Raw genomic sequence first — 17,012 nt, 5'->3', positions numbered from 1 at the left:
CGTGAGAAAATTTAATAGCCAATGTTGGCACATACAAAATAAAAATATTGCACCTGCAATCAGTAGCCGGCAATCTGCAAATAACCACAGCAAATAAATTAATAAAAACAAAACAAAAAGAACTGTGGATGAGTGCGGGCAATGAACTTGGCAGCGCCGCCCTTTTTGTTTTTATTTGCAAATGCATTTGCAGTGATTACCGCAATTTTAACAAATAAATATGTATAAGCGTACAAAAAACAAGAGTGGCATCGCCGCCGTGCCATCATCACTTCCACCTAGGGTGACCAGATGAATCGAAGGAAAAATCAGGACATTACATTTTTGCATGTTAGCACATCACTTTCCTTTCCATCGGACTTGAGTTTTTAAATAATTGTTTTTACACGCTCAATGGTAATGGTCTGATTATGGCAACAGCCGAAACTTGACGTAACTTAATGCCACGTCGAAATCTGTTTCATTTTGATTCTCTAAGTTCTACGTTCTGTTAAGTTACGTTAAGTTGCCATAATCAGGCTTTAAGAATTGAGAGTTCTCAGTTGAGAGTTGTGGGATGTAGGCAAGTGCAAGCGGCGCTGTGAAAATCTTTATCAAGGTCGCCAACAAAAGCTCAACACCTTCTTTAAGTACAATAGGTAGGATGCTAAGGATAAGACTCAATAGCATTTCTTATAACCAGTTGTACCTTGACACAGTGGTTCTCTATTTATGTGTTAGAGACAATCGAAAAATTCTGTACGCGTATTGTAGTTTCGGTCATTCAAGTTTTGCAGGTATGTTATTATGTGAACGCAGTAAAAATTTTATAAAAGGTCAGCTTTGTAAAAATCAGGACAAATGAAAAATCAGTCAGGACACTTTAATTAGCCCCTGAAATCAGGACATGTCCTGATAAATCAGGACGTCTGGTCACCCTACTTCCACCCATCGACATCAACCAAAAAGCCGACAACTGTTGAGTCACTTTTGCTTGTGTTATGATTGCTGCTGGCGCAAATTATACAAAGTCTGTCAATTGTGTTGCTATTATCTGCATTCGCCGTTTTTTTTTTCGCTGCTCGTTGAGGTGCATTAATTTGAACGCACACGAATCGCATTGTGTGTTTACACGACAACGTGACTTTTTACTTAATGGTTACTAAACAGCAGAATAAAAAAAAATAAATAAATTTAAGTAAAAATAAAAATGAAATAAATAGAAGCGCAAAATGAACTTTGTATAAACAAATTTTGTCGTCACCACGCGGTCGTTCAGTAGTTCAGTTTATTTATTATGCAAAGCACACATTGGAAATTATAAGCCAAATGCTTTTATGCCGAACCCTAGCACACAAAAAAAAATAAAAAGAATTAAATAACATAAAATAAAATAAAAACTAATGGGAATGTAATGCGAGCAGAGTGATACGACAATACATACGTATGTATACACAGTGTACAGTGACTCAAACAATTGACCACGTATTCATTTTCTTTAAGTACTCGTAATATTTTTCGAGCTAAATTTTTTTTGTAGTTTTTCTGTAGAAATACCGCCCAAGCATGCTCTGGTTGCCTCGTGTGTAGTCAGCATAATGCATGTTGCTTCGACCTTTGCCTCGTGCACTATATGCATAGTTGCTTATAGAAATTCGTGTTGCCGCAACCGTCACCCAAAAATTAAAATATTTCGATATTTTGTGTTGGTTGGCTTGTCAGTTGCCTGGTGTGTATCGTTGTGTATTGACTTTATTGGCTTAGTTCATTGAAAACAGTTCAGTTGAAAAGGTGTTTTGGTAGAAAAAAATTGTCTTCCGTATGTTCATTTCATAACGCAACACACACCACTGAGGTCGCTGTAATGGTTGCCTCTATGGTTGCCTCGTATGTATTGAACAAAAAAACAGGTTGCCTCAACACGTTTCTTCAACGGTTGCCCCGTGTGTAGTCACATTAGAACATTTTTGGGTATGCAGTTTTATAGCCCATACAATTTTAATCTTATTAAGTGCAAATTTCAACCACCTAAAAATCGCGATGGTTTTTGAGGATTTTTGCTTGGAGACTGCTTTTGCGGTTTTTTTTTCACATAACTCGTGCAATTACAAAAACTGGCTTTGACTTTTTGAAATTTTGGTGATAACGGTTCTTCCGCATTTTATTTCATAAGAAATTCATGCTTATATGGAAAAAGTGCAAAAATCCGTCTCAAAAAGCAACGGGATTTTTAACCATTTGAAACTTACACTTTATTAGACTATGGGCTATAAAACTGCATACCCAAAAATGTTCTAAAGATTCCGATAAAAAAGTTGAAATTTTGATGCAAATTGTGTATATTCATAAAATTTAAACTATGATTTATATGGTTTTGCTTAAAGCTTGGACGATATACAACTTGAAAAATCAACACGTGGTCATTTATTTGAGTCACTGTATATATGTACATGTTTAGCTATGATGATGAAGCCCAATGCTGATGAAATAACACAACAGAAATGTAACAGGAAATATCTGTAAGTACTCATCACACTTTTATGGAGTAATTTGTGCTGCTTGAGTAGAACAATTGAATAATAACTCCAAAAGCCGTATTTATGTACATTAGGGCGGTCCAACAAAAAGTAAATTCGGAATTTTAATGCTCAGCTCCTTGGATTGTTTAATACCGAAAAACATAAGTATACCCCAGCCAGTACTAAAAAATGGTAAAATAAACAATTGGATATTATTATTGGAAGTCTCCTGAAGAGAAACATAGCTTTCCGATCGAAAATTTTTGTTTTAGTATTTTTTATCAGTTCTTCGAAATTTTTTTCTCAATGAAAATACATGGGAAACTTTGAGCGGCTTCTAAATATTTTTTGAATTCGAAATGAAAAGAGGTGCATTTTTTCGACATAGAACAATCCTAGGGGGTGAAAGCATTAAAATTTGGACTTTACTTTTTTGCCACGTGTATTTATGGACCACCTTACATTGTACAAATGTATGTAAATTAGGGCGAGTGAATTTTTTTCTAAATTAAATTCTAAGAGAACAAGTCCAGTAAAGCATACATAGCTCTAAATTCAATTTCGAGCCCCCACTTTCCCTCCGCCCTCCCCCCAAAATTTCAGGCCGATGACTTTGATCAACTCTTTGACTTAAGAGATATGATCAAATGGATTTTTTTCTCAGAATTTTATGTATAAAGGATGCTAGGCAGGATGCAAACTTTGTATACAAATAAATACGCCCTAATGAACCCTGATGGTACAAATTTTAATTTAAAACCATTAAACGATGGGATCAGGGTTGCCAACTATTATTAGCTATGAGGTGCCATATTGAGGATAAAAAAGTGCCAGAATGTGCCAAATAGAAAAATATAAGTGCCAAAAAAGGTGCAATTTTTTATAATTCTTCCCATTTAGCATTAAAATTAGAAACACATACCTAAAACAAAAGCCCATGCCAAAATAAGATAAACCAGTTGTATAGACTATTGAAATTAGAAAATTTTACTTGAGCAAAAATATATTTAAATATTACTATTTTTCTAAAGTTTAATTTTGGCACTTTTTGCCAAATTGAAAAATTAAGTGCCATTAGAAGTAAAATAGGGCCAAATATGGCACGGTTTGAGCCAAGTTGGCAGCTCTGGATGCGATACGCTAGCAAGAAATGCTCACATGGGGTAGCGCTTTGTTTTCCAGATTAATCATAAAAAAAAACCGACTTCAATACTCATATAAAAATTTAGGAGTACCGTTAATTGTTTTATGATTCAATTCAGTGGGACTACCTCTGAGACACTAGCTTCCCGACGCAAAAATAATCATTGAAATCGGTTGACGTAGTCCAAAGTTATGCGGTAACATACATAAAAAAAACTGATTGCCTCCTCCTTTTTTGAAAGTCAGTTAAAAATGCACACTACGTGCTAAATAATTAAAGGGTAAAGTAAGAATATATCAAAATTATCCGTTCTGGAAGAATGTCGAATGTCACTACCATATGCGAATAAGAGAATATTAACACAGGAAAAATAAGCATTTGGATGATTCAGCAAAAGAGGGAATGTGATTTAATCGCCTCACCTGCAACTGTTGCAAATTTTAAGTTTCAGTGTTGCATTAAATGGGGCATAGTAGAGTGTTAGTTCTATTGTATTCAAATTCGGCTTTCGAAAAATTAGTGGAGTGACAATAAACAAAGTACTTAGAACTTTAACCTTAACATGTCTCCCTTTGGGGGTCTAGGCTAAAGAAATATTACATGAAATAAATCTGAAGCCAAAAATAGAATATACACAAAAGATTAGAACCGTTTTCGAAATGCATACATTTTTTTTAATTTCGTTTTTGAGATCTGAAAAAGTGCACTCACTCAATTGCATTTTTTTGGAGATATTTAGCCAATCTCAATTTTTTTAGCATCTAGGAAGTACTTGTTGAAGAATTGGTTGCGCGTGTTGGTCACGGCAGGACAATGGCAGAGATAATGATCGATGGTCTCCACCTCTTCTTCGTCTGTGCAACTGCGACAAAAATCGTTGGTGGAGTATCCTAACCTTTTTCCGTGTGTGCCCATCAGGCAGTGTCCTGTGATTACCCCGACTACTAATCTGAGAGAGTAGCGGTACAGCCGGGTAAGAGCTATGGATCGCTTAACATCAATCTTTGGCCAAATTCGGCTAGGCAGTTGCCAGGAATGTCCCTATGTCCAGGGGCCCATAAAACAGTCAAGGAGCATTTTGATACCAGCAGGTTGAGAGTCTTCCTGCATTCTATGGATACTTTGGACGTTATTCCGTTAGAATTGAGAGATTTGATACATCCAGGCTGTCAGAATAGATAGCAATACGCCGTCCTGGAGGGGCGGAGGTTCGGAGCTATCGTGCCGCCTCCATTATGGCGTTTAGTTCTGCTTGAAAAACGCTACAATGGTCCGGTAAGCGAAAACTGAGGTAAGGAATTTACTTAATAGAAATGGAAATCCTATTTTTTTGTTGTTTATTTCCAAAGTATTTTTTTAAAACTATCCAAATCTTGAAAACCTTAAAAAGTATATGCACTCCGGGCAAAGCACGGTCAATCTGGTACTAGTAATTAACTGCTGATAAAGAGTCGACAACGTAATAAGATATTTTAATTTGCTTACCATAAAATATTGCGATTTAAACAATTTATCACCTTATAAATACCAAATGATTTATTTAAATATCAGCTAGGCATTTTAGTCGGCACACAAAGACACGTGGCGGGATTAGCTTTAATATATATTTTTTTATTTAATTAATTTTATGAAGTGTTATAATTACAAATAATAAATAAGGAAAACAACTTGAAGGGCAATTAAACACAACAAAGACTTTTGTGGTTATCCGACTAATTGTAAATTGTTTACAATAAAATTGCATTAACGACAAATCATCATTAAAGAGTAAAATTTAGCTTTGATCAGAAAATGTTAATTGAAATAGACAGTTTAATATGGGAAATATTTTACAATATGATAATTACATATTTTCAGCACACGAGTGCATCGTTATAGTATTGAAATACACTGAGAAAAAGGATTAGTTTCGACAACTAAAGATATTTAGTTTCCGAATTTTGACAATATTTGGGAACTGTTACCAAGGATTGGGAACTATTACCATGGGTTGGTAATTATAACTAAATATATTAAAGCTTCTAATATTCATCTAGGTTGTAACAAATCGTTAATTTAGTTGAAGGGTTTGGTTAATACTAATAAATATTTCTTTGAAGCATATTTCTACAAATACCATTAAACTTGAACGTATGGTTCATAAAAGGATGTTATTAAGCTCTGCTAATGCAGATAAGCTTTCTTTCAACACATGGTTTAGTCATAGTTACCAAATCTTGGTTGAGGCAACCACGATTTGGTTTGAGAGTGGAACATATTCATGCTTGTGAGCCACCCCTAAAGAATGCTGAGCGCTCTCTGAGCACATATGTGTTTCACCACAGAATAAACAGTATACAGAAGACGCACCACATACAAATTTATTTTTCTTCGGCGGACGTAATATTACAACCCGGACCAGAGCAGAGAAGTTAACATTACGACCACTATGAATAACATGGCGACCCGGAACAGAGCAGAGGAGTTAACATCACGTCCACTATGAATAACATGAAGTTAACATCTCGCCATAAACACACATCGGGATCAGCGTTGCCGCGAGCTGGAAAAAAATGTATCAGTTGCCAAGCAGAAAAAGTATCAAAAGCAAACAAAACTGTTGTTTATTAAACTATTATTTAAAAAACAAATAATAAATAAAATTTTATAATTAAATCCATAGTTATAAAAAAAATTATATATCTTGCTTTTGCATAATGAAAAACAAACTTATAGGGACCCTAAACCACACAAAATCCTTGCGCAACCCGAGACTTGTACAAGTCAATATTGTGGAATTTACTACAGCATAAAATTGCGCAAACCTTATTTTGAAGAAACGTTGCTCAAGTAAATATGTGCAAGAAATATTAATGTGCGTTGTATATATTGATAGCTTAATCTTTAAAACGTAAAAAAAAACTAAATTCAAAAAAATATATTTTTTTCGATATTTCGTAATGTTTTTGTGTGGTTTAGGGGTCCTATAACAGTTATAAGAGTTACCCAATCAACTTATAAATATCTATATATAAATTGTGAGACTTCAAATAACAATAAAAAAATATTAGCCTTTAGACTAGTAGTACTATTCATAGTTTTCGCAAATTCATTTCTGCCAGCCGAAAGTATCAAAATACGGCATTTGGGAACAAAAAAGGATCAGATATTAAAATTTAGAAAAACAGTATTAAAAAATATACAATTGTACCAAAACGGCAACGCTGATCGTGATGGAAAACGTAGTTAACATCTTGTCGTCATAGCGACGATGGAATTAACATCGTCAGCCGAGTGAAAATACTGCTAAAGTAACAAAGGCAGCGCCGCTTGTGATACCCTTGCTTGCCTCACCGCTCGTGCCATAAATTCAAATTGGTTGGATAGTCGACATGCGTCTTCTGTATACTGTTTATTCTGTGGTTTCACATACGAAGAGCTGAGCAATGCACACAGTCCCACTTATTGAATCGTTTGAATGTGATAGTATGCCGACCATTGCATTGTGCGTGGAAATCATTGTTCCGCTACCGCTGTTCGTATATGGGTGAAACACGCATGTGATCCCAGAGCTATGGTATGTCGATCGCTGCGCTAGGTAGAGAAAGAAAAGTGTGTGCTATGACATGCACAGAATTGTTTGTCTCAGTTTTTCTATCACCGCGAGTTGTTTCGGTGCGCGCATAGTTATTTAAAAATATAACGTTTGATGCCAACCGAGGTTTTTCAGTGGATATATAATTCATGTGAATTATAATTTGAAAGTGTCTGCTTAGCCAAGGAAAAAGCAAAGCAGTATACTTCCAGCAGACATTGACCTGGGTTTTCGCACGACTGTTCCTGTATCATCGTTGTTTTTAAGGAAATTCTTACCACCACATACATATGTATTATTTACTTTAGTAACTAACTTATGTAAATATGTACGTATTTTTTATGCAAATAAAAGAAGAAAGTAGACACAACAAACATCGAGTAAATTTCTATTTGTGTCAAACTGAAACTTTTTTCCCAATAATAAACGGTCAGCTGATTCAAGTCTACAGCAAGTTCACAAAATTAATTGAAAACTCGTATCAATCAAAGCATTGTTTATATTTCCTCAATAATGACTTTATTCAACTAACAATATTGTCCAATCAAGGTAGTCGTTTTGTAATTATTAACAAATATACATTTGTCCCAACTAGAAGTCTTAAGTAAATTGCAGACTTTCGTGAACTATATATTTATTTCGCCATATCCAACTATGCCACTTGATCACTATAACCAAATCTTGGTTATTATAACTAAACCTTTTTCTGGGTGTAGCGTGTGAACACACACAGCACGTGAAATTCGTAAGTCACTTTGACATAGTAGATGGATTAAAATGTAGATTGCTCATCCATCCGTAGCAGACTTAGCTGGTTAATTGTTTCCGTTTAATCAATTGCGGTAAGATTATAGTTATATTTAATACAATCGTCCCTATTCCGATTGTCGGAACGACAGTCGTTCCCTATTATCCTTTCGAAATGAAGAAGTATTGAAAACGTGTTAAAATCAGTCGTTAATGTTTTTATTTACGACATAATTCAACGAGCGATTGTTGATGCGAACGACTTACGACAACCAGAATAGGGGTGAATGTCTTTATAATCTTTATTTTTAATCAATGATAATTAAATCATAAGCTCATTTAATATTTTACAAAGAAGCTTGAAATAGTGATAATGACATATCACCAGAATCGATGGAAGATTAATATTCGATGCAGCAAAGAAGCTTTCAATGTATGAAAAACCTGAAATAAGTTCCAAAATCTACATATTTTACATCAACATATACTCACTATTACGTCATGCGAAAGTAAGTGTAGATTTTATAGCTTTTCTTCACCCACTACCATATATAGGAATTACTGAAAAACATGCAACAATGAAAAAATTCCACTTTATTAAGTAACAATAAATTCTGCTTTCAATTTTCTCCTTGCAATAAATATATATTTACTTTCATTAGCTTACCTAATTACACACTAAACTATAAAACGAAACCGAATATCAACAAAACGCCAAAACAAGAAAACTCGCTAGTCCCGCAACCAATCAGCCTACCAAATGCTTTCGTAGCGCACAGTGGAAAATGGCAAAAAATATTAAAGCAAAAATAAATCATAAAACCTTTATGTTATTATAGCGTGCAAAGTTTATATTCGAATTTCATTTTGGAACTTGATTTCATGTTTTTTAGGCAGGAGACTCGCGGATGCGTATTATTGGTTTGATAGCGAATTAGGCTTAGTTTTTCCATGCAATTTTTAAATAAATGCAATTGTTAAGTCTACCTCCTTTTCCTTTGAAGCAAACAAGTAAAACCCGGATATCGATGATCTGACGAGAAGTTTTATATAATTTTCTTTTCAAAGTATACTTTATATACTTTATACTGCATACTTTACATTCGGACTTAACGAACTTATCCCGATTATAGCAGAAGGATCGGCCTTTTAAATGATCCTGATTTTAAATACCTATGTACGTACAAAAATTTTGTAATACACTAAAAAATGACAAATTGCTATCTATAGATACTCATTATTGTGGATACTTAAAACAGCACTCTAACTTTTATCTCGAATGTCCAAAAATCCACTATTATTCCCGAAAAAATGCACTTTAAAATCTAAGAATAATTGGGGAACAAGTGTTTAACTGTCTTGCCTAATTTTCCCACAGTGCAGGAGTTGTTTATAAACAACGCTCAATTTTGATGGCTCTTTTGTAATTTAAGTAATTTTGCCATTCGCTACTTCATAACTAAGCTTAAAACAAAAAAAAACTCACCAAAATGCTTGCGCTCCTTAACGGTGTAGTAAACATCTTGAAATTCGACATCTTTCGATGGCTTCAGGCAGACAGTATGCTCCATGGTAACTAGCAACGTTGATTGCACTACTTGTCAGGGGGTTATGTATTTTAGATAGTTGCTTGTTGTTGTTGTCTCCGCGTTTTGTAATTAATAATTTATTTGGAATGTTGTTTTTCTACCGCTGCATTTATCTTTTCCTCCGTAATTTTTTATCGCTCAATTTACCTTTTCGGTGGAACGTGTTGCGCCTTCAAAATGTTACATTAGTCAAGCAGTCTTCATGAGTGTGCAGCATGAACTGAAAAATATTAGTAAAAATAGAAAAAAATATTAATATAAGTTGCATTGTAATTGAATATAGCGATTTATCGCCAATGTTAATATAAAGTGTTTTATCGCTTTCGTATGCAGAATTGTAATAATCAATTTACATTTATTTGTATATGATATATCATATTCTTATGTACATTAGAGCGGGTCGATTTGTACGAGACCAAAAAAAAAACGAAAAATCGCAAATGCGGAAAATGCTCTACGCATCATTCTGAGCACCTTTGCTTAAGAAACCATGTGTTTAACACCAACTTCCAGCCAGCGAATTTTAAGGGGAAGTTTCATATCTATTTTGACATAAATTAAACTTTGCGTCACATATAAATTATATTTATTTCTGAATCTAAAGCAGTGTTTGCATTATTCAACTTTGCGTTCAACAATTGCGTTCAACTCAACGCAGGGTTGCACGAAAAAAAAGTTGAATGGCTAAATGTTGACTGGCGACCAACTTTGTTGAAAGCGATTAGTTGAAAGACCATTCAACCAAAAGTTGAATGCAAAGTTGAACAATGCAAACACCTTTTTATGGCGAATATTTTGATAAATTTTCATATTTTGATATTTTTAGCCATTCAACTTTTTTTTCGTGCAACCCTGTGCTGAGTTGAACGCAAATGTTGAACGCAAAGTTGAACAATGCAAACACACTCTAAATTTCTAGATTTTCTATATTAATAGAATAGAACGCATTCAAAAAGTTTTATTTAATATGATCTTGATCGTTGAATTTCACTGAACCATTGCCGCCTTACGAGTCATGTTGTCACCAGGGTGGGCAAAAACTCGGAGTTCGAGCGAGCGAGCGAGCAAACTCCTACTCAATGCCTCGCAGAAAACGAGGCGCTCGCAGCTCGTACTCGTAGCAGCAATGAGGCGAGGCACGAGAAGTTTGCCTCGCTCGCCAAACGAGCGAGCGCTGCTTGTTTCCTCGCGCTCCTATTAAACGAGCGAGGCTGTTGTGTGTTGCCTCGCTCGCAGTACGAGGCGAGTAGCTGTCTGCATACTCGCTCTGCTAGGTAAGACGAGTGAGCGAGGAGCGAGCGCTCCGAGTGCACTATACAACACATGCATTTTTGTGCATAAAAATGTGGGAATGTATGTCAATAGATTATGTACGAAAGTATGTTAATAATTGTATGTACATATGTACATATGCATATAAATATGTGAATATTATATCGAGCCCTAACCGCCAAAATAACGTAAGCGACATTTTTTTCAAAATTTTATTTTTGATGCAGAAATGTACCTAGATGCTCTAGGAATATTTCTGCATCAAAAAGAAAATTTTGAAAAAAATGTCGCTTACGTTATTTTGGCGGTTAGGGCTCGATATTAGGGCAGCTTTTAAAACAACAAATAAAATTTATTACATACGTAAGCACAGATTATGGAATGAGATATTTTTTAGAGTTATATACATACATAACATGCATATTTATATATGTATGTACATACATATGTATGTATTTATGTATGTATGTACATATGCATGTATTTTGTCTTTACAGAGAAAAGTAAGTAACGAAGATAGTATAGATAATCGTTTGTGCCGCAGAAACAAAAAACAAGTAAGCACTTGTTAGCACCCCAAAATAGTTTGCTACTTGTAGCAGTTATGCTGTATACCTGAATGAAATATAATCCTTGGAGAAAAAATTTATTTGTGGCCTGTTGTTCAAGGACATATGTACATATGTATGTATGTATGTATGGATATGTATTTGCGTAAACAAAGAATAGAGGCCGGTTCACATACAACTTTGGCGCTGCGTTGGCGTTGAATTTCAAAGCAGCCGTCCACCGTATATATGTACTTACCATTACGTTACTTCGTTTGCCTGCCTGAGTAAATTGTTTGCCTTTGATGTCTCGTTTTTCCCCTTTGTCCACTCAGCTTTTACCTACTTCACATCGCCCCCGTTTGGTTTACCCGCTTTATATGCTCGCTCGTTTGCGTTTCCCGGATTTTCCCTACCCTCCGCCGTATGCAGACATAGGCACCAAAATGGAAAAATATGAACATTCTACTTGAAATGTTTCCAAAATTATTAAAAAACACAATTATGATATTTTTCGAGTGAGAATGATATATTTATGCTATAAAACTACACACCAAGCATTGCTCTACATATAAATGTGATTAAAAAGTTTAAAACTTTGTTGAAATTTTCAAATTTTTTTACAAAGTATGAAACTTGCTTGGACTTGTATGGTCTGTCTCTCATGTACACTTAGGTCTTTTTTATGCGGTAGATGCGTTCTTCAGAAATCCGCATAAAAAAGTTCTTTAATTTCATACAAGAACAGGAGATGCGTTCCAGCATTTTCAAAACCCGCATAAATTCAGATACTTCAAAAAAAAAAAAAACAATTTACTTCTTCACTTCTGTATTTTAACCAAAACAAAAAATATCATAAAAAATACATGAATTATGTAAGAAAAATTGATTGCAAAAAAGTAATAAAAACTCTCAAATAAGCAAAATCGATACAGCGAAAAAAATGTTTGAAAAACCTCATAAATTCAAATCCGCATAAAAAAGAACCACATAAAAAGAGACCTAAGTGTATAAGTTGAAATTTTATAAGCTATTGAAAATTAAAAAAACTATACCTACATATACTACGTTTATACGTAAGCTATTTGCAAATAAAAATAATTTCCAAATACCTAACTCACTGTTTATTCGATGGTGAAAAATTCATTTTTAATATTGCCTGATTATAAAAAGGCAATAATATGACAATCGAAAAAGAAAATAAAGCTAAAAATGGCAACGTCTTGATTATAAAAAGGCAATAAGATGACAATCGAAAAAGAAAATAAACCTAAGAATGGCGGCGTCTTGCGCTTATTTGCAAATAGTAGCACTAATCAATACTTATTTGCGTGATTTAGTTATTTGCAAATAAAAAGTTAACTCAGCGTTTATACGGCAAATTTTACCATTTTGCAAATTGTTATTTGCGAATAATACGTGCGTATAAGTACATAGTAACATATATGTATGCACATATGAGCCTACCTAGTAGATAAAACTGGCAAAAATAGCACGCATCTATTCTTCTGTGCATGAAAATATATACATAAATAAATACATACATATGTGTATATATGTATGTATATACATATCTACATGTGTGTATACAATCGTTTGCTCTAAATTTTTAGTTGATGCAATTTTTATCCCATACATTTTTGCTGACCAAACAACCCGTTTGCCTGTCTAATCTGCTTGCCTCATTTCCCTCGCCCGTTTACTCGGCTCGCTCGTCTGCTGATGCAAATGAGTGCCTTGCTCGCAACGCCCCTCTCGCGAGGGCAGAGCTAATGAGGCCCTCGTTTGCTTGCCGCTCTACTCTTGCGCCGCCCTCGTTTGCTTACTCGCTCGCTGGCTACTCATCGCGTGCGCTCGTACCTAACGAGTGCTCGTATGCAAACAGCCTCGCGTGTTCCTCGTGAGTTGCGCTAACTCAGAGCAAACTAACGAGCGAGCGAGGGGCCAAAATGAGGCAAATCCGAACCCTGGTTGTCACCTTATAAATCTCGAAACTTTGAATAGTAGAACTTCCTTTCTTGCATGCTCTTATGTAATTAATCTCGCAAAAGGGTAATAAACCCAGTCCATCTCTTTTAGGACGATTAAACTTTAATGTCGCGATTCGTCACCTTAGACACTTTTCAATGTTTTAAACATGTGGGAATGCCCAACTCAAATTACTCTAAATATGCTTCCTTAATGAGAACTCGTTCCGAATTAAATAATATTTCGGGTTTGGACGCGCCTCTTCCAAAAGGAGCAGTGCTTATTTTAATTTATAATTAATTTAATTAGCTGGTAGCCAACTTTGTTAGTAAGAAACTATTGTTCTGTTTGACTGAAATAAATAAAAAATAAATAAAAATTTGTATTACCTGTTATGAAACTTCCCTTTAAAATTCGCTGGCTCGAAATTGGTTTTAGACCAACAGTTTCTTAAGCAAAGTATCTCAGAATGATACGTTGAGCATTTTCCGCATATGAGATAAATCGAACCGCCCTAATGTACATACTAAAACATTTACATATACATACATAAGTATATGTACTATGTGCCGCTTACAATTGGGGTCAAAATATTTAGTAAGGCGCTTAATGCGCTAAATTGCGCAATGCCTGTGATTAAAGAGAATGTAGAGATGCATTCTAATTACATTTTATTAAAGCATTCGAGTGTTGTGCAAAGCATGTAATTTAATCGCACTACAATGAATTGCCCGTAGATTATGCCTTCATGCTTAAGCTAAAGCATTTAAAATTGCAATGCATTTATGAATTAATAACAGTTTGTAATATTCAACAACTCAAAAATTTCGCTGTGTAAAACACTAAACAATTTTTATGAGAATTATGACAGAAATACATTCGTTGGCCATTGGTTGACGAAGGGCGATTGATGTTAAAAAACAAAAACATTTCTTGTTTAATTTTTGATTTGACTATCGCTCAGAGTACCTATGTACTTTTATGTACTCATTAAAGTTGCTGCAAGCCAAGTTCTTCACAGATTCATGAAACTGGTAGTCTTTGTATTGAAATTAGGATTACGGACGGTTTCAGCTTCTAAAAACCACGAGCTGATAAAAGAAAAATAATTCCAAAGTAATTTCCTCGAATAAAGGGTGTGTTCGGAAATGCATGTCCCTTTTATTTCTAAGCAATAAGTGATGGAAATGCCTTCGTCATTTAACAGTGGTTGCGCATATTGGACATTTCCGTCAATAATAGTTTAGAAATAAAAGAGACTGATGTTTTGGCTTGATGCATTTGTGAACACACACAAAGCAAATAAATATTTAAACTCTATCCAGGGTTTATATTTTGAGGATTCTCGAGAAACCGATGTAAATAGTTCTGGGTATGCTTCAAAATCTTAAATTTTGCTTCCGGAAGCTCCCAACAACAACAAAACAATTGACACTTCAGATGATTTTTATGAAAAACTTTTTCATGCTGGAAATACATCCGGAAGTTTGCCACTGTCTAACGGATAGCTATAAAAAAATATTTTTGGATGCTACTCGAACCAGGGATCGAACCTTGGTCCTACCAGGAAAATTTCACACACAGTTTCGAAAGTTTTATCAATGACTTGGCCGGCTTTCAACAAAGGCAAGGAGTGCTAGAAATCTCCGGACTCAGAGCGTATAGCAGACGACTTTTGATCAAATCTTTAGTTCGCTTTATGTTGCCCAAACTCAACAGAATCATTACATAGTAACTACAACTATGCAAACTGCGAGGGCAGCGGCAATACCCCAAGGTTTGAAGGACTGTGCAAGTGAAAGCATAAAAGAGCTCTTACGGATCCCCAAGGTATTTAAGGCAAATAAATCTCTCCTCCCACCTTTGGAAAGCTGCCACGCGGCTGATTGAACTGCAACAAGAAAACCAATTATGGAATTACTATGAAGCGACAATGTTTTTCTTAGACCGGGTGACATAAAGAATCTTGGGTTATTCTTATGTTGAGTCCAACTAAGTTAAGTTTTTCTACAAATATATATGCAACAGAACAGTTGTAAGGCGCCTCCATCAGTCGTGGGTTAAGCAGAGTGTACTTCGAAACTGGCGCACTCTCATCTTTTCCTCTCATCTTGCTTTTTTTATCTTTTATAGTCATGAAATGGTGTTATAACTTTGGTTCGATATTTTTAAATACCGATATTCGATATTTTTAAATAAATATCGATTTAGCCGTCCGTCTCTCTGACAGGCAAACAGTGCCTGTTTGAACGCAATCTAGGCGCGCAGTTCGAGATATCCCAAATTTGGTAAGCGGGTGTATTTGTATAATGTATTAATCATTTGTCGGAACCGCCAAAACTTATTGTTCAGATAGGAAATTTTTTGTTATAACTCCTCCATTTATGCAGATAGGAATATGCAATTTCGCACTATTTTCACTCATTGTTAAGAAAAAGCCTAAAGTGGAAATGACAAAAATTGGGTCACTATAACCTATACTGATTTTTCTGATATGGGGTTTTACTTTAAAACTCGTTCATTGTGACAGCTAAAACCGAGCAATTTCGTTAGCTATGTATTTTCGAATCGTAATCGTACACAGTTTTCTGAGAAAATCGTCAAGATCGGTACTTTATGCGATATATCTCCTGTGCCATTGATTGTTCAGATATAAGTATTTGCGATATAATTCCTTTATTAATGTGTGTAGCGTAGGTAAAATATATATATTTTGTTTAGCTCTCAAACAACCAATTGAAAATGCAGTAATAGGTTTTTAAGCAGTGTACGAAAATAAACTATATTGTACGTTACTATTTCGTTTCGTTTATTACTTTAACAGTTCGGTACAATACGAAACAAAACGGCTGAGTTCACTTTGGCGATAGTACACTACAGTAGTTTAGTAGTTACAGACGAAACAACAAACGAAATGAATCGTGCAGGGAAAATATATTTATGTATGCACATATATGCAATAAACAAATACAAAACGAATGGCTGCAATGAATAAAAAAAATAAAAATGTTCTTTAATTGAATTGGATATGAAAATTTACAGACAAAATTATTTTTCACGTAATTGAAACGTTTGCATACATATAAAACGTATCCTATGGTACAATTGTCACAAACGAAAAGCAAACGTTTCTCGTTGGGGAAAATGACAGTGAATCTTACAATTTGTTTCTGACTATTTACAAAACTGTACAAAACCACAAATGATATGATGATCGATGAGCAAATGGGAATTGTTTTGTACAGTTTATTTTCGTACCCTGTTTTTAAGTAAAATTATCTGATGTTCATCAATGGCATAAAGTCTTCAACATAGCAGAAGACAACACTGCCCTTACATGTTTATATGTACGTATGTAGATCACAATCGTTAATCTGCTCAAGCAGCCTAGACGCGCGCATAAGAAACGTGTGATTCATGTCCAGCCGTCATTAACAACATCTCATTAAATATATGTATGCATATATTGTATATGTATGTACATGTGTAATTATGTATGTTTATATTTTTGTAGCCTGTTAATTGCCTAAGCGGCTGGGCTGTTTGCTTTTCTAGTTGAGGTAGCTTATAGTGAAATAGCCAAAGAGTCTGAGGTCAGTATCGCCAAAATTCAAATTTTAATAAACATTCGTTTATTGTGGTTTTTGCTTGTAGAAAAGTGCCACATTTTTT

The 17,012-nt window shown here is 34.7% G+C and overlaps 1 protein-coding gene across 2 annotated transcripts in view; it reads right to left on the bottom strand.

Moving 5' to 3' along the window:
- LOC118739573 (ATP-binding cassette sub-family G member 1) overlaps positions 1-17,012 on the bottom strand; it is a 54,681-nt gene that overhangs the window by 14,536 nt on the left and 23,133 nt on the right. For both annotated transcript variants that reach the window (XM_036470970.1, XM_036470969.1), the window contains exon 2: positions 9,450-9,772. In XM_036470970.1, the coding sequence (XP_036326863.1) occupies positions 9,450-9,534 (85 nt within the window). In that variant the 5' untranslated portion in view covers positions 9,535-9,772. The remainder of the gene's footprint in view (positions 1-9,449; positions 9,773-17,012) is intronic.

Source organism: Rhagoletis pomonella, unplaced genomic scaffold (genome assembly GCF_013731165.1).
Source record: "Rhagoletis pomonella isolate Grant_MI unplaced genomic scaffold, Rhpom_1.0 Rhpom_scaffold_00005, whole genome shotgun sequence".
In the NCBI taxonomy this organism is placed as follows: Eukaryota; Metazoa; Arthropoda; class Insecta; order Diptera; family Tephritidae; genus Rhagoletis; species Rhagoletis pomonella.
Note: the sequence above shows the minus strand (reverse complement) of the source record. Positions and strands in the feature narration are given on the sequence as shown.